This window comes from Peromyscus californicus, unplaced genomic scaffold (assembly GCF_007827085.1).
Source record: "Peromyscus californicus insignis strain IS unplaced genomic scaffold, ASM782708v3 Scaffold_3__1_contigs__length_106647218, whole genome shotgun sequence".
NCBI classification, from domain to species: Eukaryota; Metazoa; Chordata; class Mammalia; order Rodentia; family Cricetidae; genus Peromyscus; species Peromyscus californicus.
The window spans coordinates 89,455,404-89,477,813 of NW_026294551.1; the positions used below are offsets into that span (position 1 = coordinate 89,455,404).

General features: G+C 43.6%; 1 protein-coding gene across 3 annotated transcripts in view; it reads left to right on the plus strand.

Annotated features, from left to right (window-relative positions):
* Axin1 (axin 1) overlaps positions 1 to 22,410 on the plus strand; it is a 68,289-nt gene that overhangs the window by 28,272 nt on the left and 17,607 nt on the right. For all 3 annotated transcript variants that reach the window (XM_052758835.1, XM_052758837.1, XM_052758838.1), the window contains exon 3: positions 20,011 to 20,151. In XM_052758835.1, coding sequence (XP_052614795.1) covers positions 20,011 to 20,151 — 141 coding nt within the window. The remainder of the gene's footprint in view (positions 1 to 20,010; positions 20,152 to 22,410) is intronic.

Here is a 22,410-nt window from a genome sequence, read left to right on the forward strand (position 1 = left end):
ACAGAGTGAGACCCTGTCTCAAAAAGGCAAAAATAAACAAACCAAAAAAAAAAAAAAAGAGTCAGATGGTGGCGCACGCCTTTAATCCAGCACCTGGGAGGCAGAGACAGGAGATCTCTGTGAGTTCGAGGGCGGCCTGGTCTACAGAGTGAGTTCCAGGACAGTTAGGGCTACACAGAGAAACCAACAAAAGAAAATAAATGTTACAAAAAGCCTATATTTTATTACATTTGTTATTATTCTTAGCCACTTCTGGAATCACATGACCATGCCTGCACTGTCAGTAATCAGGCAAAATGTGTAGTCACTCCAGGGCCTTACGCCCTAGCAGCAATCTGTGCGCAGCGCAGCTTGGTCAGGTAATCTGTATGCAGCGTGATCACATAATCTAAGCGCATGTGTCTCCCTCTCCCCCCTCCCCCAACCCCAATACACACAAGGTTTCCCTGTGTAGCCCTGACTGTCCTGGAACTCATTCTATGGATCAAGCTGGTCTTGAACTCAGAGATTAGCCTACCTCTGCCTCTTGAGTTCTGGGATTAAAGGTGTACTCCACCACTGCTCAGCTTTTTTGAGACAGGTTCTTTATTTAGTTTTGACTGTCCTGGAATTTGATAAGTAGCTCAGACTGACCTCAAATTTAGAGATCCTCCTAACTCTGCTTCCCAAGTGCTAGGATTAAAGGTATGCACCACCACCACCACCACCACCACCACCACCACCACCACCTGGCTTGAAGTTATTTATGTATTTTAACAGCATTAATACAGTATTTATGTATAAAAAATTTAAGTACCTTTATACATTTAAAAATTAAAAGCATTAGCCAGGTGTAGTGGTGCATGCCTTTAATCCCAGCACTCTAGGCAGAAGTAGGTAGAGCTCTGAGTTCGAGGCCAGCCTGGTCTACAGAGAAACTGTTTCAAAACAAAACAAAACAAAACAAAAATTTAAAGAATTTACTTGCCAAGATAGTGAGTGGTATAGGCCTTTAATCTCAGCCCTGGGGAAGCAGAGGCAGTTGGATCTTTGTGAATTTAAGGCCAGTCTGGTGTACATAGTGAGACCTGTCTCTAAATAAATAATTTAAAAGTAAGGCATTCAGTACTTGAAAAAAGTACAGATTTGTGTGTGTGTGTGTGTGTGTGTGTGTGTGTGTGTGTGTGTGTGTGTGTATGTGTGTGTCTGTGTGTCTGTGTGTCTGTGTGTCTATGTGTCTATGTGTCTATGTCAGTGAATGATACATGAGTACAGTGCCTGTTGAGGCCTGAGAGTGTCAGATCCTTTGGAGCTAGAGTTATAGGCAGTTGTGAACTATTTAAAGTTGGTGCTGGGAACCGAGCTTGGGTCACTCTTTAATTGTTAAGCCATTTCTCCAGCCCCTATAAAATGTATATAAACAGTCTAACATGAGTCTGGAGAGATGACTCAGTGATTGAGACCACTGGCAACTCTTACAGAGGATCCTGGTTTCTTTCATCACTAGAATAGTAGCTCACAACCTCTGTAACTCCAGTCCCAGGGTATCCACCTCCCGTTTCTGGTCTCCACAAGTACCAGGCTCTCAAGTAGTACACAAACATACATGCAGGCAGAACACCCATACATATTTTATAAAATAAAAACAACATACATCAACATTATATTCTTAGAAAAAAATACAAACAGGATATATTACAAATTTATGTGGCAATAACTTTAGTTCACACCATGCAAAAAGCAGTACATTAATCAAGATACACAAGCTGTTGTAGGTTCTAAACTGAAGGATTGTTTTTCTTATTTCTCTGTAGAATCCTTCAAGCCTGTGACACTTAAAATTTACTAGCCTTTCTATTGGAAAATAAACTATTTTACAACAATGATAACATTAATAGACCATTTGTTTAATTATGAATCAGTCCAACTTTGTTCAACAGTGGCTGAAACTCTTCTCATGTTCTTGTTTTCTTGATAAAACTGTGCTGTCTGGCTATTGGCTGCACTGTTTGTATTTGATTCATCTATCAGAGACTGAATTGAAATTAAGATAGAAGTTGTATTATATGTTGGAATCCATCAATTCTGAAGAATATGTAAACATGCTACCATGGGTATACACAATTGAATAAAACATTCTGGATAAAAAACCTAATAGAGGCCGGGCGGTGGTGGCGCACGCCTTTAATCCCAGCACTCGGGAGGCAGAGCCAGGCGGATCTCTGTGAGTTCGAGGCCAGCCTGGGCTACCAAGTGAGTTCCAGGAAAGGCGCAAAGCTACACAGAGAAACCCTGTCTCGAAAAACCAAAAAAAAAAAAAAAAAAAAAAAAAAACCTAATAGAAAAAAAAAAAAACAAAAACTAATAGTTTTGCTGGGTGGTAGTGGCACACACCTTTACTCCTAGCACTGGGGAGGCTGAGGCAGGCAGGTCTCTGTGAGTTCAAGGCAGCCTGGTTTGCAGAGTGAGTTCCAAGACAGCCAGGACTACACAGTGAAATCCTGTCTCGAAAAACCAACAAAACAAAAAACCAAAAACCCTACCTGATAGTTGTTTATTTGGATATTCTTTTTTTTTTTTTTTTTGGTTTTTCGAGACAGGGTTTCTCTGTGTAGCTTTGCGCCTTTCCTGGAACTCACTTGGTAGTCCAGGCTGGCCTCAAACTCACAGAGATCCGCCTGGCTCTGCCTCCCAAGTGCTGGGATTAAAGGCGTGGGCCACCACCGCCCGGCTATTTGGATATTCTTTAGAAGTTCTATTACTACTTTAGAAAGTGTTGCCACAGAGTGTTTCTTCTGTTCCAAGTATAACTACACTCTACTGAATGATACTTTAGATAGAGCACCACTGACCCCCAACAGGTGGGTCCTCTTGCAGTTGCTTGAAATCCCATAAGAACTTCCTTTGTTCAGACTGGAGTTAGCTGTGTTCTGTGGTCGCCTCATGGTCAGTCTGAAAGAAGTCTTCTACATTTGCAATTCCACCCCTCAGTGGTCAAATCACTGTGGGTCTCCACTGTTTCTGAGACTGCACAAGCAACTTTGATCTTAGATTTTTATTTATTTAGGTTGTTTGGTTGGTTGGTTTTTGGTTTTTTGAAACAGAGTTTCTCTGTGTAACAGCCCTGGCTGTCCTGGAACTCAATTTGTAGACCAGGCTGGCCTTGAACTCACAGAGATCTGTCTGCCTCTGCCTCCCAAGTGCTGGGATTAAAGGTGTGTGCCACCACCTAAATTTTTTTCATTAAAAAAAATTACTATTTTATGTGTATGGGTGTTTTGCCTACAAGTATGTATGTGCACCATGTACATGCCTGGTGCCTTCAGAGGCCAGAGAGGACATTAGACCCCCTGAACTGGAGTTACAGATCATATTAGTACCATGTCATACAGAGGCCATGTCAATGCTGGGAATGTAACCCTGGGGTCTCTGGAAGAGTGCTTTAACCTCTTAACCATTTCTCTAGGCCCTGAGATTTCAAAAATTTATTATTTATTTTAAATTGTGTGTATATATGTGTACACCCCCAAGGAGGTCTAAGATTTCAGATCTCTATAGCTAGAGTTAGAGGTGGTTTTGATCCACTTGACATGGGTACTGGGTATAGACTCCAGTCCTCTGCAAGAGCAGTAAGAGCTCTTCACTGCTAAGCCATCTTTCCAGCAAGCCTCCCTGCCCCATTTTTTAATTTAATTTAATGTATATGGGTGTTTTACCTGCATGTATGTATGCTCGTATGATCTGTGAGTGTCTAGTACTTTTGGAGGCCTAAGACCATCAGATTCCCCTGGAACTGGAGTTATAGACTGTTTTTAATTGCCACGTGGGTCCTGGGAATTGAACCTTGGTTCTTTGTAAGAAGAACTTACAAAGTCTTCTTACTTTGTAAGAAGAATCTTAACTGCTGAGCCATTTTCCCAGCCTCTTTGTGAATCTTCTTACACTCTTTACCAATTTGAAGTATACTGTACAGTGTAATACATAAGTGATAAACTAGTTTTCCCTGAAGACCTGTTTCCCAAAGCCTTCTGTGTTCCAACTCTAGCTGGAAGAGTTACTCTTAGGCATTTTGTGGTTCTGAGTGCTGTAGTACTAAGTGCTGTGTTGCCTTGGTTTGTGGTAGTGTGTGTGGTGTTCAGTATTGTAGTTCTCTGGGCAGTGTCAGCAGTTTGGATGGTTCTGGATGCTGTGTTCCTGAGATGCTGTATTATGGTGTGCTATGCTCAGTGCTGTGGTGCTGCAGTATGGTTGAGTGTTGTGATACTGCTAGGTGTTGGGCTAGTAGTATGTGTGATATTATTGGATATTCCTTTGTGTAATTGACAAACATTCTTTGTGGAGCCTAGTTGAGTAGGGTTTAATTGGGTGGCGTGTCTCTCAAGTTTGGTGCATTATGCTTTTATGTTGGAGTTGATCTAAACTAGTAACCCATTCTGTGACTATGACTTCTTTCCCAGGATGGCTTTTATTTCAGAAAGTCTTGCTATGTAGCCCAGATTAGCTCAAGGTGTGGGACTCAAGGTGTGATCCAAGCTGGCCTCAAACTCAACAGAGATCCTCTTGCTTCCACCTCCAGAGTGCTGATGGTATTACAGGTGTCAGCTACCACACTTGGCTTTCTTGTTTTCCTTTAAGGTGCTGGGTATTGAATCTGGGGCTGTATACATGGTAAGTAGGCACTCTACTACTGAGCCACATGCCTACCTTACTACCTTACCTTTAGGATGTCTTTGAATGTGTTCTTTGTTGTTAGTGTTCTCTCATAATATTGCAGGCTTTTCCCTCTGAAGCTTTTCTCACTGAAGAAGAAACTTGTCTTTCAGTATGGGTTGTTTTGATAATTTCTTCTTTCTGATGTCTTTTTTTTTTAATACTTTTGTTCTTTTCATCGTCATTATTTTTTCAGTTTGGAGAGCCTGTGAATTATCGATCTTAGGCCCTATGAAATGATGCCCTCCACCCCCTTATTATGTGGCCCTGACTTGCCTGAAACTCACTGTGTATCCCAGGCTGGCCTTAACGTTCCAGCAATCGTCCTGTCTCTGCCTCTTGAATACTGGAATTACAAGTGTACACCACCATATCTGGACTTTAAGACATTTGTTTCAACATGAGAATTCAGAGGAAAAGACATGTGAACTAGTCAGTTAGAGAAGGTCAGGTATGACCCCCATGAAACATAAAGTTGGTGGTGGAAGGTCATTTGTCATAGAAGTTCATTATGAGGTGCCTGTGAGTGAAAATGGCATCCCTCTCAGGAACGTAGTGTTCTGTGTAGTAGGTTTACCTACATGAGACACAGCTGAGGTCTTGGTTTGTATGTGTGTGCTTCCCATTCTTGTACAGCTCAGAGTTTCTTACCTGATCCTTTCAAGGACCTTCGCTCATCATAAGAAAATTGGGCCTGGCCATGGTGTTGCACAGATTTAATCCAGCAGTGGGGAGGCAGAGGCAGCAAATCTCTTATGAGGCCAGCCTGATGTGCATAGCAAGTTCCAGGTCAGTCAAGGCTACGTGAGAATGAAGGAAAGCAAGCTAGAAAGAAAATTGGTTTCTTCCCTGCAGTAGACTATTTTCTGGCCACCAGAGGCCAAGGTAAAGAGTACACATGCCCTCAGAAAAGCAGAAACTAGGACAGAGCCCATTGACTCCATATAGCTCTCCATTTAAAAGTGTCGTTTCTTGGCTGGGCGGTGGAGGCAGAGCCAGGTAGATCTCTGTGAGTTCCAGGCCAGCCTAGTCTACAGAGCAAGATCCAGGACAGCCAGGGCTACACAGAGAAACCCTGTCTTGAAAAATCAAAAAAAAAAAAAAGTGTTGTTTCTTTATTGTGTGTGTGTGTGTGTGTGTGTGTGTGTGTGTGTGTGTGTGTGTGTGTGTGTATGTATACTGTGTGTGTGCATGCATGATTTGTGTGTATGTTCAGATGTACCTGTGGGATCAGAGGTTGTCAGGTGTCTTCTCTCTCTCCTCTAGATGTATTAAAGCAGGTTCTCTCACTCAAACCCAACGGTTGCTGGTTCTGCTAGTGCTTGCTCTACTTCCCAAGCACTAAGATTATGGGGGGACACACCCCATCCACCTAGCATTTATGTGGCTATTAGGTATGAGGACCAGACACCCCCTACTTTAATAAGAGCACCACAGACTCAGCAGTGAAAGCAGGCAGTTTTATAACCTTACAAAGTTAGGTGTCAGTGTCAGCTCAGAGTGGAGGGTGAGCTGATTGATTGCAGAGAACAGTTTTTATAACCCTAAACATAGGTCCCTTCCTCTTTTTCCTCTGAGTAATCAGCAGAGTACATCTTAATGTCATGTGCCATTTGCCATCTACATTTGTCTGTTTTCAACAGAGGTCATGGATGGATTCATCTCTATGTTTTACATCCTGTTTTTTGTTTGTTTTGGTTTTTCTTTCTTTCTTTTTTTTTTTTTTTTTTTTTGATTTTTCGAGACAGGGTTTCTCTGTGTAGTTTTGGTGGTGTCCTGGATCTCGCTCGGTAGACCAGGCTGGCCTCGAACTCACAGAGATCTACCTGTCTCTGCCTCCTGAGTGCTGGGATTAAAGGCATGCACCACCACCGCCCAGCTTGTTTTGGTTTTTCAAGACAGGGTCTCTCTGTATGTCCATGACTGTCCTGGAACTCTCTGTAGACCAGGCTGTCCTTGAGATCCATCTGCCTATGCCTCCTGAGTGCTGGATTAAAGGCATACCTGGCCATCCTGTTTATTTTAAAGCTTATCAGACACATGACTATGTCACATCTGTAGACAAACTTAGCTATTAATAGTTTTATACTTTAAACCGGGCGGTGGTGGCGCACGCCTTTAATCCCAGCACTCGGGAGGCAGAGCCAGGCGGATCTCTGTGAGTTCGAGGCCAGCCTGGGCTACCAAGTGAGTTCCAGGAAAGGCGCAAAGCTACACAGAGAAACCCTGTCTCGAAAAACCAAAAAAAAAAAAAAATATATATATATATATATATATATATATATAGTTTGATACTTTAAATGTCTAGTTTAGGTGAGGGGTAAGCTAAATCAACAGATGGGTAAAAAAAGTGTAGCTAAATTAGCAGAAAGGATCTGGTGTTTTTTACGAGTATCTGAACCTAAGCTGGCTCAAGATGCTTTTGGGTGTATGTATGTGTACCACACATTTAAAGAAGCCTTGGAGGTCAGAAGAAGGTGTTGGATCCCCTGGAACAGGAGTGGTTGTGAGCTGCCATATGGATGGTGGGAACCAAACCCAGGTTTGAACAGTAAGAACAGTAAGCACTTTTAACCCCTGAGCCATCTCTTCTTAGGTGGGGATCTGAACTCAGTTCCTTAAATGCTAAGCACTTTACACTGAGCCGGCTCCGTAATGCCTATAAATACATTTTGACCTTGACTAAGTTCATAAGTGCAAAGTGTTTACAGTTTTCACAAGTTCTGTTACACACACACACACACACACACACACACACACACTGCTTTCCTTAAGGTAAATGTACTAGATGAAGATACCGCATCTGAGAGTCCTTCATGGCTGTCTTTGGGTTAATGGTAGATACAGACTTCCCTCTGCATCTTCAAGAAGCATAAGAATGAACACAGGTTGGGTGTGGTAGCACACACCTTTAATCTTAGCACTTAGGAGGCAGAGACAGGTGGATCTCTAAATTCAAAGCCAGCCAGGTCTACTGAGTGAGTGAGAACCTGACTTAAAAAAATAAAACAAGAGGGGCTGGAGAAATGACTCTGGTTAAGAGCACCAGCTGCTCTTCCAGAGGACCTGGGTTCAATTCCCAGTACTCACATGGCATCTCACAACTGTCTGTAACTCCAGTTCCAGGGCATCTGACACCCTCACACAGACATACATGCAAGCAAAACATAAAAAGTAAAACAAGGCAGCCAGGCAGTGGTGGTGCACACCTTTAATTGCAGCACTTAGGGGGCAGAGGCAAGTGGATCTATGTGAGTTGGAAGCCAGCCTGGTCTGCAGAGCAAGTTCCAGGACAGCCAGGGCTACACAAGTATTCTGAAACCATTTGTCTCAAAAAAACAAAACAATAAATAAATTAATTAATAATAATAAACAAAAAAGGGTGGCCACAGCTCCTACATGTACCTTAAAGTTGAAGTTATTGCTACTTTACAGTGCTTATTTGACTATCTTGAGTTTGTGAAGAATTGGCATGTCTTTGGAACTGACAGTCCTCTGAAATATCTGCTTATTAGGTCATGGCTAGAGTGAGGGCTGACATTTCCACACAACATTATTTATCACATGACACTTTCCCCCTCTTAAGACAAGGCCTTGCTACCCTTCTGCCTCAGCCTCCTGTATGCTGAGATTATACGTTTACATCAACACTCAGCTATTCCACTTTTTTGAAATCCCACTATTTAAACCTCACTTCATTAGTTAGAGTGTTTCTTTTTCAGATTTGTGTATGCCTATAGAAGTATCCTGAAACCATTTGTATGAGTTCAGGCTTTCAAGTGAGGACCTTGAAGAACTCTGATGGAAGCTGTGCAGTCACTCAGGTGTAAGCAGAAAGGAAAGAGGACTCTAGTTTTAGGACTTGGCAGCTTTTGAGCCCTGACTAGCAAGTCCCATGTGTGGCTGTGCAGAGCTTTCTCATTCAAATTCCTCCTTGCATACTTTTTACTTTGATGTGTTAAGAGATACATAGAAGACATAGATTTGCTGCAGAAAAGAAAAAGCAAAAGTAAACAGAGGTGTCTATCCTTAGCACCTAGAGATAACACTGTATGGCCTAGATTCCTCTAGATTCTTCTTAGTACATACATAGTCTAGTTTTTAATTCAGCAGTGATTTTAAAATCTTAGTATCCACTACATATATTTTTATCAGTTTATTTATTTGTGTATGTGTGTGCATGTACACATGTGTCATGCATTGTCCATATGTGGCATCAGAGAACAACATCAGAGAAAGTCAGTTCTTTCCTACTATTGTGTCCAGTGATTGAACAGATTGCGCATCAGGCTTTACCTTCTAAGCTATCTTGCTTGCTCTTTATCAGTTACTTTAAACATTTGCTGTTTGATTAACACTGGAATGTGTAGAAATTGGGGTGGAGAGGACATGATGTCAGACATGGCTCCCACTTACCCCCTTTCTCTTCCGTAGAGCCATGGTAGAATCACCAGTACTTGGGCCCTGTGGATCTGTTGTTGTTCTGACTTGAGAATCTTTTGCACATTTGTGTTATTTAGCTGTTATCAGTAGCCAACCTTACCCTTTTCTCCTTCCAACTGATGCGTGGGATACTGGGCCAGAGATAGTGTGGTCTACATTGAGATTCTTCTGTATTGCATGCTGAACCCTTCCCCAGGCGTTGTGAGGACTATTCACTAAGATGTTCAGAAATCCTACAGAGAAGCTACTATTGTCCCTCCCTTCTTCCTTTCCTTTTTAAATTTTAGATAGGGTCTTTTCATGTAACTGTAGTAGCCTGGAACGCACTACGTAGACCAGGCTGGCATTAGCCCACAGAGATCATCCTGCCTCTGCCTCCCAAGTGCTGGGATTAAAGGCCTGCACTACGACACTTGGCTGACCATTGTCATTTCTGCTAATTTACAATGAGGAAGTGGTGACTTGATGGTAATAGGAAATTTGGCCAGAATTCTTCAATTCTGTTGGGCAAGTGTAATCATCTCATCTGCTGCATTTGCAGAGTATGTAGGATATGTACCCTCTTTGCCCCTACTCCTTGATTTCAACTATCAAGAACATTTGATGTGTTGTGTGCTGTTCAAAGTGGGTACATCAGCAATCATAAGAATAAACCTAATGCCTGCTAGGGAGTAAATCCATGTGGCCAACTCTTTTTTTTTTTTTTTTTTTTGGTTTTTCGAGGCAGGGTTTCTCTGTGTAGCTTTGCGCCTTTCCTGGAACTCACTTGGTAGCCCAGGCTGGCCTCGAACTCACAGTGATCCGCCTGACTCTGCCTCCCGAGTGCTGGGATTAAAGGCGTGCGCCACCACCGCCCGGCCCATGTGGCCAACTCTTAAGCAGACCAGAAAGGCTTATCTTCATCCACCTGATGATTTATTCTGTCATCTTTTCATGTCTTAATATCATGTGGGGTTCATAGAGCTTCAGTTAGGTGGTACCCAGCTCAGTCAAGCTGCAAAGTGGGTCCACAGTGAATGACAGGCTGCTCCAGTTTCTAATGTCACCTGTGCCTGCCTCCAAGACTTCTAACATCTGACTGATATACTTACTGGTGGAGGGTGCTGGTGACTGTGATCCCCACAGGTGGAGGTAGAGGCTGAATTCCTGATTTTACATGATGGAGATGAGATTGTGACAGCTGCTGGTGGCTGGTGTGTATTGCATTTCATGAGATGTTCTTTTTCCTTTAGGTACAGAGGTGAGGCACTTGTTCTGTAAGTAGCTGTGTTTACACAGTGTGGATATGTCCAAGAAGGTCTTTGTGGACCACTGTTTTGCATTTTATACAGATGGTAATTTAGATGAGATGTTCCATGTCACTCTTTTAGTACCATTTTCACTGGTTCTACTGTAGTTCTGGAGCCTAGTGTGAGAAGATACAACTCTTGGAAGAGGAGTTATCTTGGGAAACTAGTCTCTTGTCACATCCAGAGTGAATGTGGAGTGAAAAATACATTGATGGCACTGTCATGGTGATCTAATGAGATGGACACAATCAGAACCCAGACATGTCACTGCCATCCATGAGTGGGTATGCATCATAACATGGATGGATGGCAGTTGTTATCCATGGGTAGACAAGATCAGGATATCAATAGCATACTCTTTTTTTTTTTTTTTTTTTTTGATTTTTGAGACCAGGTTTCTCTGTATATCCTTTTTGGTTTTCTTGAGACAGGTTTTCTCTGTGTAACCCTGGCTATCCTGGAACTCATTTTTTAGACCAGGCTGGCCTCGAACTCACAGAGATCCTCCTGCCTCTGTCTCCCAAGTGCTGAGAGTAAGGCTTACACCAACACGCCTGGCAACAGCATGCTCTTGTCTGTGAGTGGATATGCCTTTGAGCACTGGTGGCATGCTCTCATCCATGAGTGGACAGTTTGGGACATTAATGAGATGCTGTAATGCCATCTGTTCTTGTATGTCAGCTGCCTTCATCTATGTGGGACTCTGGATATAGGACCTAAGACTAAGTGTTATTTCTTTGTAGTGGTGGGGCCACAGCTTATCTGAGTCATTGTATGGAGATCAGCAGGGTGGGCTCGTGTCACCCATCTGGGAAAGGACTGAAGCTCTATAAGGTTAATGGTTCTGCACCTGGAAGAAGAGTGCTCATTACTTCTGGATGTGCACCTTTATGTGCTGTTTGCTGTTCTGAGGGCAAGACACAGACTGGTGTTGACGGTAGGACTGCAGCTGAGGGTAGTCTCTTACCAAAGTCAAGTATGGATCTTGGTTCAAGCAGGAGTTAGTCTATAAATGAAGTTCAGGGACAGGTCTGGAGACAGTAGCCTGTAGGTAGTGGGGCATGGTCAGTCTACTTGCCTGTTCCCTATTTGGCTTCAAGGCTGGCTTCTGCACTATGCCAAGAGATGGTCCTCACCAATGCTGTCTGAGCCCCAGGAATGTCACAAAGAGCCAACAATTACTGGAGGAACTCATCCAGTTTGAGTTGAGTCTCTTGAATGTAGGTAGCCAAAGACACAGGACTTGGGGGTGGGGTCCTAAGAGTTAGACAGACCATCTCCTCCTGCCCACAGTCATCTGTTCAACCGAGTATGACCCACCTGGTTTAATACAGATTTGCCACTAGGCACCAGGGTAAGGAGCTGGAACAGTAGGAACAAGCCTTTCGAGAGAATACATTTGCTGGCTCTTGGCCTCTGCCCATTTTGGGCAACAAGTTTAGCCTGGCAGGACCCAACTGAAGCAGAATTCTGGCCAAGGCTGTTGGGAGAGGAGCTCAAGGCCTCTAACTCTTAGGAGTATTCCATCACCTGCCACAACAAATTGAAGCCAGTATAGCCCTATACCTGTGGGTATTAGGTTGCTTCCTCAGGAGATTGTGGCAGAGTCAGGTGATTACTCTCAGCACTGGAGAGAAGAAAGAAAGAACAAAAACAAACAACAAAAACCTGTGCTTCATGCTGGGCCGGCTAGTACATACGTCTTAGGAGACTGAGGCAGAAGGATAAATGTGAGTTTGAGGCCAGTTTGGGCTGCATAGTGAAGCCTTGCCTCAAAATCAAAAACAAGGAACTGGAGAGATGGCTCAGCTGTTCAAAAGAGTATTGGCTGCTATTCTAGAGGACCTGGGTTCAATTCTCAGTATCTACATAGCAGCTAGTAACTCCAGTTCTAGGGAATTGACACCCCTTTCTGACTTCTGCAGACACCAGGCATTCATGTGGTGCACAGGCTTGCATGCAGGCAAAACACTCATACACATAAATATAAATAATTAATTAAAATATCTGTGTGTGTGTGTGTGTGTGTGTGTGTGCGCGCGCGCGCGCGCACGCACACACACACACACACACACATCTTCATATGTCTAAATCCCTGGCACTAAGCCACATCCAAGCCCTGCCCTTTTTTTTTTTTTTTTTTTTTTGAGATAGGGCCTCCCCCTCCCCTTTTCTCCGAGACAGGGTTTCTCTGTGTAGATTTTGGAGCCTGTCCTGGAACTCACTTTGTAGATCAGGCTGGCCTTGAACCACAGAGATTCACCTGCCTCTGCCTCCCAAATGCTGGGATTAAAGGTGTGCACCACCACTGCCAGGCCATGAGATGGGGCTCTCTTTATAGTCCTGGCTATTCTGGAACTCATTATGTAGACCAGACTGGCCTTGAAGAGACACATCCTCCTGTCTGTGTCTCTTGAATGCTGTGATTAAAGGCATATGCCACCATGCCCAGTTCATCCTTGACTTTTTTTTTTTTTTGGTTTTTCGAGACAGGGTTTCTCTGTGTAGCTTTGCGCCTTTCCTGGAACTCACTTGGTAGTCCAGGCTGGCCTCGAACTCACAGAGATCCGCCTGGCTCTGCCTCCCGAGTGCTGGGATTAAAGGCGTGCGCCGCCACCACCGCCGGGCTCATCCTTGACTTTTTATGTATGTGCTGTGGGTGATTAAACTCAAGTCCTCATGCTTGCACAGCAGTCAGTTTATAATTGAGCTCTCTCCCTAGCCCCAAGATAAGTATTTTCATTGACTTGTGTTGGAAAATTTCCTAGGAAGCCTGAAGGGCTTTTAGACACCAAGTAACTTCTAGCTGGGAGACAAATGAACCAGGGATTGAGATGCCATAGCAATGTCGAATGTGGATTTGGTTCCCAGAACCCATCTCAGGCAGTTCATAACTATTTGTGCCTTCAGTTTCAGGAGATACAATACCCTCTTCTGGCCTCTGAAGGCACCAGGCATACACACCATACATATGCATATCTGGTCACCAGTAGCCGTCCATTCCAGCTACTGGTGACCAGAGTACCTCTCACAACGATCTGAATGCCAGCTAATATTTGCTGTTTTAGGGATGGGAAAGAAGCACTGAGTACCCAGGAGACAAGGGTAGTGTGACAGGGCATGTCGCTGAACTGAAGTGGGCAGAGGCCAAGTGAGTAGAATGCTGTAGCATCACTGTGGCTCAGACTGAAAACATCCAGGAGCTACAGGGGTTGACTTGGTGTGAAGTGTGAGATGTAACTCAAAGTTAACTCTTTGTGTCTCTGCCTGTGTGGGTGCCATAGCATCAGTTATTGAAAAGACTGACTTTTCTCATCAATTTGTTTTCATACTTTTGTCAGGAATAAGTTGGGCATGTTTGCATGGATCCCATTAGGTTTTTATTTTGAGAACTTTGAAAAGTGCAGAGAGATGACTATGGTGATACACACCTGCAACCCCCGCCCCCCCCCCACACACACACATACACACATAGGTGGATTAGAAGTTTAAAGGTCATCCTTGGCTGCAAAGCAAATTTGTGGTCAGCCTGGGCTGCATAAAATCCTATGTTAAAAAACCCCCAAAACAGCAGGGTAGTGGTGGTGCATGCCTTTAATCCCCTTTAATCCTAGCACTCAGGAGGCAGATGCAGGCAGATCTCTGAGTTTGAGGCCAGCCTGGTCTACAGAGAGGACAGTCAGGGCTACCCAGAGAAATCTTGTCTTAAACAAAACAAAACAAACCCAACAAAATAAAAAAATAAATAGGAAGGAAAAAAGCTGTAGAAATTTGAAAGAGGTATTTGAGGAGCCTCATGTGCCTGTGTGTCTTTTTGCAGATTCACAGGTGCATGTGCACACTGTTTTCAGGCATACCCAGTCCTCTTTTTGGTTCCCAGCTGTCCTGGGGATGGTCCTTCCACCTCTCTGTGACATTCTGTCTTACACATCATTGACAGAGCATTCCTTATCACATCAGCCAAATGGTGTGTCTGTTTTCAGTAGAACAGTTAGAGGGCTGACAGATTGACTCCTCAGAGTCCGTGCTGATATGTACAAGTTTTAGATGGTGTGGGCAACTGGTAGCTCCCCTCCTTTTGTTCTCTCTCATCTAAGTTGTTCTTTCCTTTCTTACTCTTTGGACCTTAGGGATTGTATATATAGTAGACATGTTCTTCATTGAATTGTGTGTAACACAGACTTACCACATATGTAAAATACACTGGACTGCGGAAAGGGGAGGGAGGTGGGGAGAACGTGCACTAGGCTGTGGAGTGGGATGGGAGGCAGTTGAGTATGCTCAAGGAATTCTCCACTCTGCTGACTGGTGGATGTGGCTATTACTGAACAGGACAGTGTTGACAGTCTGGAGGGCAGAGACCAAATTAGAAAGCGAAGAAGTTTAAAATTTAATCTTTTTTTCTTATACTTTTTTCTTTTTCTTCTCTCTCTCTCTCTCTCTCTCTCTCTCTCTCTCTCTCTCTCTCTCTCTCTCTCTCTCTCTCTCTCTCTCTCTGCTTTTAGAGACAGAATTTCTCTGTGTTGCTTTTGAGCCTATCCTGGAACTCATTCTGTAGACCAGACTGGCCTCAAACTCACAGAGATCTGCTTGCCTTTGCCTCCAAGTGCTGGGATTAAAGGCATGTGCCACCACTGCCTTGCATACTTTTCTTTTTTTAAAGACCAGGGTCTCACTATATAGTTCTGGCTAGCCTGGAACTCTGAATATAGACCATGCAGGCCTCCCTCAATTTGTAGTAATTCTCCTATATCACCCTTTTCTTGACTTGCTGGCATTACAGTCATGTGCCACCATGTGGCTTAATATTCTTAGTAGTTATAGCCAGATTCAAGAATAATTTAGTATTAAGCAACATTCTAAGTTCTACTTCTGTGGTTGTGTGGTAGTGACAGTGTTGGTTGACATAACTGTGCTGACTTTAAACTTGGAGGATAATAGTGTTTTGAAAAAAATGTTTCTGCACACTTCAGCAAAGAGCATAAAGTCTTAGACTGACCCACAGTCACACATGGGGGTAAGGGACTGATCCAGATATCATGACAGATACTTGGTGCTGATTCCAAAGAGCTGGTTTCTCAAGCAACTGGCAGCCTCTTGGCAATTAGCATACATCCCAGGTTGAAGTTGCTGGTCTTGCCTTTCCCTGGCCAACCATAACCCATTAGTGCCCAGTACAAATAACATGGGGCTGCAGTGTGTAGTCAGAATGCTCTCTGACCAATGGCTTCATTTTCCCACCACTGTGGTGTCATGTCCCCCCCCACCCCCAGTATCCTTGCACCTCAGTAATGAGAAGGGTATAGGGATACACTGCTCTTACAAAATGCCACCTTCCTTCCTGAGTTTAGATGCTGGGCCTTCTGAAGTGCAAAGGCAAAGGATCAAGGTGTGCCTTTTAAGGTCAAATGCTGACTGTCAGGCCCAGCTGATAGGGGGAAATAGTTCGGGATTCTGAGATGCCCACCCAGTCACATCTTGTTGATGGAGTTAGAATTTTCTATAAGTTTCTGTTCACCTGGTACATGGATGTCCAAAAGGAGGCCTTTTCCTTAGAATTGATTTTGGTTTTCTTTCTCCTACACCAAGTGTATGGTACGGAGTGCTTGGCAGTCAAGCACAGTCTGCGGCTTACTGCTCAATGGGAAGGGCTCTAGCCCTACGATCCAGGGTTCAAACAGCTGAACCTCTCAAATGGCCCCATCCTTGTTATTTCCTAAATTACTGACTTTAGGTGCTGTGAGTAGTGCTATTGGGGGCCATCACTGTAAAGCACTGGCTGGCCTGGCACTCTGGTTGCGACCTGTAGGTTGCGACCCATTTGACAAACTTCTGTCTCCAAAAATATTTACATTACGATTCATAACAGTAGCAAAATTACAGTTGTGAGTAACAGTGAAAGTAATTTTATGGTTAGGGTTTACCACAACATGAGGAACTTTATTAAAGGGTTGCAACATTAGGGAGGTGAGAACCACAGCTCTGTATAGACCTCGAATTCACCTTTGCCTCCCCAGTGCTGAAGTTAAAGGGATTCACCACCATGCTCAACTGAGTGCCGTCTTTAGAGAAGAGAATTGGCAGGAGACCCTACAGACCCAGGTTCTCAACCTTCCTAATGCTGCCATCCTTTAATACAGTTCCTCATGTTGTGACCCCTATCCATAAAATTATTTTCATTGCTACTTCATAACTGTAATTTTGCTACTATTAAGAGTTGAACGTAAATATCTGATATGCAGGATATCTGGTGGAAGACCCCTGTGGAAGGGTCATTTGACCCCCAAAGGGATTACCACCCACAGGTGGAGAAGAATCATGGCTACAGATGTACAACCGCTACAGGGTTGTCCCTCGGCACAGCAGTGTAGAATCCAGATTCCCTGTGTTAAAAGTGAGGTTAGGATGTGGCCAAGAGTAGCATTTAAACCACCGATTATGTAGTGTTTAGTGCTAACAACTGGCTGTCCATTGTGGGGTTAGGGGATCAGCTAGATTTTATGTGTGTATATATTTCCAATTCAGATAAAGATCAAAAAATTAAAACAACTATTAGAAGCCAGGGAGCTTGTCATGAAAGTTTGAGGCCCTGAGTTTGATTCCCAGCACCCATATAAAAAGCCAGATGTAATAATCAACACTGGGGAGTTGGAGACAGGATCCTTGGAACTGGCTGACTAGCTAGCCTAGCCTTATCATCAAGGCTCAGGTCCCAGTGAGAGACCCTGTCTCAAAAATAAGATGGATAGTCTCCTGAAGAACACCCTCAAGGTTGATCTCTGGCTTCCACTTTTCCACTTGCACCTACATAAATGTGTAAACACAGATACACACACACACACACACACACACACACATGAGATACACACACACATGATACACATACAACTGAAGCCTGGGTGGTAACACATAGATGTAATCCCAGCATTTGAGGCGCTAAGGCAGTAGGAATATGAATTTGAGGCCAACCTAAACTACATAGTGAGACTCTTCTTAAAACACAGGCAGAGCCGGGCGGTGGTGGCGCACGCCTTTAATCCCAGCACTCGGGAGGCAGAGCCAGGCGGATCTCTGTGAGTTCGAGGCCAGCCTGGACTACCAAGTGAGTTCCAGGAAAGGCGCAAAGCTACACAGAGAAACCCTGTCTCGAAAAACCAAAAAAAAAAAAAAAAAAACACAGGCAGAGCCGGACGGTGGTGGCGCACTCCTTTAATCCCAGCACTCGTGAGGCAGAGGCAGGTGGATCTCTGTGAGTTCAAGTCCAGCTTGGTCTACAAAGCGAGTTCCAGGAAAGGCGCAAAGCTACACAGAGAAACCCCGTCTCAGAAAAAAAAAAACAAACAAAAAAACACAAGCAGAAAATTATGGAAGCTGGTTAGGATAAATCCTATACTTGGGAAAGCAGAGGGGAGATCACTGCAAGTTCAAGACCAGCCAGAGCTAAATCTCTGCCTAAAAAAATTTTTTTAATGGAACAAAATGTTTATAACCTAAAATGAAAATGTCTGTCTGTACACAATACAAAAAGTTATAAGGGACCAGGTATGGTGGTACAGTCCTATTCCAACTACTCAGGAAGACTGAGGCAGGATCATGCGTTCAAGGGATCAGAATAAAAAGGGTCTTGAATGTAAGAAAAAGTTTATTGGTGTAGAAGTAACTGTCTTATTAAATAAGAAACACAGAGCCAATGTAAAGATAAAAGCCCAAGAGGTCAGAGCTAAGAGCCTTACCCTTCCTGCTTCAGCGATCCTCTTCAACCAAGAGAGACCTACTTCCTGTGTGTTTGTCTTTATATAGACTTTCTGTTCTGCCTTCTTATTGGTTGTAAACCCAACCACATGACTGCCTCGTCACTGCCTGTCTGTACAGACCTCCAGGTTTTCTATGGTTGGTATTGAGATTAAAGGCAAGTGTCTCCAATGCTGGCTATATCCTTGACACAGAGATCTACCTAGCTCTGCCTACCAAGTTGAAGTGAAGCCTTGTGCTGGGATTAAAGGCGTGCTCCACGAACGCCCAGCTCTGCTATGGCTTGCTATTAGCTCTGACCCCCAGGCAACTTTATTTATTAACAAACAAATAAAATCACATTTCAGTACAAATAAAATATCACCATATATTGGAGCTGAAGAGATGTCTCAACAGTGAAGAACACTGGCTCTTCTTCCAGAGGGTTCAATTCCCAGCACCCACATGGCAGCTCACAATTGTCTGTAACTCCAGTTCCAGGGAATCCTACATCCTCACACAGATATACATGCAGGCAAAACATCAGTGCACATAAAATAAATTATTTTTTGAAAAAAGAAAAAGTATGTTTAAGAAGAAAATATTTTGCATAAATATATATTATATAGATAGATACTAATATATATGTATATTAATAGTAAAATATTTGGAGGACTAGAGCACTAGCTGCCATTGCAGAGGACCCTGGTTCCAATCCTAGCACCTAAACATCAACTCACAACTGTCTATAACTCCAGCTCCAGGAGATCCAGTGTCCTCCTCTGGCTTCCATGGGCACCAGGCATGCATATAGTACACTTACATGCATGTAGGCCAAACACTCATACACATAAATATTTTTTGTTTGTTTCTGTTTTTTGAAACAGGGTTTCTCTGTGTAGCCCTGGCTATTCTGGAACTAGCTCTGTAGACCAGGCTGGCCTCAAACTCATAGAGATCCACCGGTCTCTGCCTCCCAAGTACTAGGATAAAAGGGGTGTGCAACCATCACTCAGCAATCTTTTGTTTTTGAAACAGTCTTTCTTTGTAGCCCTGGCTGGCAAGAAGCTCACTGTGTAGACCAGGCTGGCTCCAAAGAAGTCTACCTCTGCCTCCCGAGTTCTGGGCTTAAAGGCACATGCCACTCTGCCCAGCTAAAATACTTTTTTTTTTTTATTTGGAAACTTGTGTAAATTTATAATCACCTAGTAGACAAGGACCAAATGCTATAAAGAGATGAAGGGAAAAACAAAGGATAAGTTCCCGAAAGTGCCCTTAGAAAAAAATACAGATTAAGGATCTTGGTTTTTGGCCAATTGTATAACAACAACTGGACTCTGTTACTCCTAGTAGTGGTGCTTTGACCTACCTCCCCATACCTACCCAGCAGCAGATTTCATCTGTGTGTTCTGTCCATGGGGTATCATGATGCCTGGAGCCCAGGGACCTGAGTTAGAGTCCTGGTGGCTCTGGCTGGCTGCTCCAGAAATACCTATTGGGTTGGGCCAGAAGTGGGTTACTTTGTAGCTGTAACAAGGATCATGAATCCTTTCTGTTGGTGCTCTTCAGGAGAAAGATGGGGCATTGTCTGCTTCCCAAATGATACTCTATGTATAATGCTTAAATGCCTTTCAAAAAAGTAGGAAACATCTGGAAAGATGCTCAGAGGTTAGACCCTCTTTAATCCTTTCCCTTCAAACTGGGAAGAATGGAATAAGGAGAGGAGCAAGGAGATGGAGACACATGACTTTTCTACTCTGTTTTTCTCTGAATTTCTCATGCGATTATCCAGATAACTAACAGTGTATATTAAAATAGGAGAATATTGCTGCCACTCATGAGCTTTTCTTATTCACAGGTATGGATCTTGGAGGGAGCCCGTCAACCCTTACTATGTCAACTCTGGCTATGCCCTGGCCCCAGCCACCAGCGCCAATGACAGTGAACAGCAGAGCCTGTCCAGTGATGCTGACACCCTATCCCTTACGGACAGTAGTGTGTAAGTCCCATGCTTGCTGTCTGTATGCTTCGGTGCTTTTTGCTGGTCCTTACTGGCTGATTCTCTTAACGCTTGACCTGAGTGTCCTAAGGAACAAACACAAAGCTGGCCATGGTAGCATGCATATATTTGTAAGCCCAGCACCTGCGAAACTGAAGCAGATAAATTGCTGTGAGTACCACACCAACCTGGTCTATAGAATGAGACTGTCAAAACAGAAACTCTAAAGAAAGAGGACTGACTGCCCTTGAGTTACGATATCCTTCAAAACCTAGCCCAAGGGCCAAGGTGTAATTGAATGAAGGCCCTGGTTTTAGTCCCTAGCACAACAGGAAAATTGTTTAAAAATCCTGGAACAGAATCCAAGCTAGAGTTGAAGTTTGCGTTAGCTCCTGCAGCTTTTGAGAGTAGAGGACTCAAAAGTTAGAGCTGCCAGCCAGAAACTGGAGGTTCATTTTCTTCTAGCCACAGAGAATGGGTTTCACTGGGAAGACAGGCCCAAGGAGAAGTCAGACAGGGAGTCTTCTCTCCGGGGCAGTCTGGAGACAGTCCATCAGGCTGCATAAATGTGTTTCTTACCCATGTTGTTCTGCCCTGAACCTTTTTATAATACAGAATCTTGATATATCATGAGTATCCCTGGGGAGCCTCGGAGCCTGGGTTCTGTGTTAAGACCAGTTAGTTCCCTGAGTGCCTAAATTCCAAGCCATGGAGGCAGATCTGAGCCTCCACTTCCCTGATACTGTGATCTCAATTAGAAGCTTATTTTGTTTGATGTAATCACATTCCTAGAAGCTCTTGTGGGAGTCGATCCGTCCATGAACCACCTTCTGCCAGTGGCCTTTTGGAACTCAGGTGCATATTAAATGATTGTAATTGAATGGCATAAAACATTTTGTTGAATTGACCAGCCTGGGGTTTTTTTTTGGTTCTGACTCAGTCATGCTTAGTCTGAGTTTACCCCCATGCCTGGGGCTTCCTTTAAAAGCAGCCTAGTGTTAGAATAAGTCTTTGCTCATTACCAGTAACCAGGACAAGTCTTCTAATTGCCCCTGTAAGTCTCTTATTTCATGATTGCACAGGGTCCCCAGCAGGGTTCTCGGTCCAGCTCACTAGTTCTGCCTTGCCTGTGTGTCTCTTTGAAAAGTTGAAAAGTGAAAAGCTGGGAAATTGGTGGGTGTAAATAAGAAGGAGGAAGAGAGTGCTCCCCACTGGTGGATCTGGGGCGTGTGTGTGTGTGTGTGTGTGTGTGTGTGTGTGTGTGTGTGTGTGTGTGTGTGTAGAAGCCAGAGGTCAATACTGGATGTTTTCTATTGTTGCTCTCCTCCTTATTTAAAATTTAAAAAAAAAAAATTTATTTATTTCATCCAGGTGTAGTGGCACACTCCTTTAATCCTAACCCCTGGGAGGCAGAAGCAGGTGGATCTCTGTGAGTTTGAGGCCAGCCTGATCTACAGAGTGAGTTCCAGGACAGCCAGAGCTAACATAGAGAAACCCTGTCTCGGGGTGAAAAAATGGCTCCTGTTGGTATCAGTGTTACTCAATATATGTGAACTGTCTAAAATATATAAAATATCCTCTTTTATAATTAAGCCATTCCATTTGGTAAACTGCTAACAGTTGTGTCTTCAAGATAGTGCTGCATTTGTTTAAACAGATTTTTTTTTTTGTTGTTTTTTTAGTAAAAAGTGATTGAAGCATCTAGATTAGAACACAGGAATGAGATGACACTGTAACCAGATTATGTGATGTGGTGCTTACTAAGTTTCTCTAAAAAGTGCTAACTTATATCAATGAAAGTAAAAAGCAAAACTACACAACTACACAAAAAACAGTGGTTTAGATCTATCGGGAAAGTGGGGAGCTTGGGAGCTGGCTCAGTTGTAAAGTGTTTGCTACAACAACATGATTCCCTAGCATCTACTTACAAGACAAAACAAAACTGGGCTTGGTAGTGTATGCCTATAATCTTGCATTGGAAAGTCCCTGGTGCTCAGTGGTCAGTGACCTCCAGGTTTAGTGTCAGTAAGATTGCTCAGTGGTTAGAGGCCCTTTGGAGTACAACAGGTGTGCAGGCTGTGTGTGTAACAGAACTTGTGAAAACTGTAAACACTTCACACTTACGAACTTAGTCAAGGTCAAAATGTATTTATAGGCACCACTAAACCGGCTCAGTGTAAAGTGCTTAGCATTTAAGGAACTTGAGTTCAGATCCCCACCTAAGAACCTCACTCTGTAGACCAGTCTGACCTCTCAGAG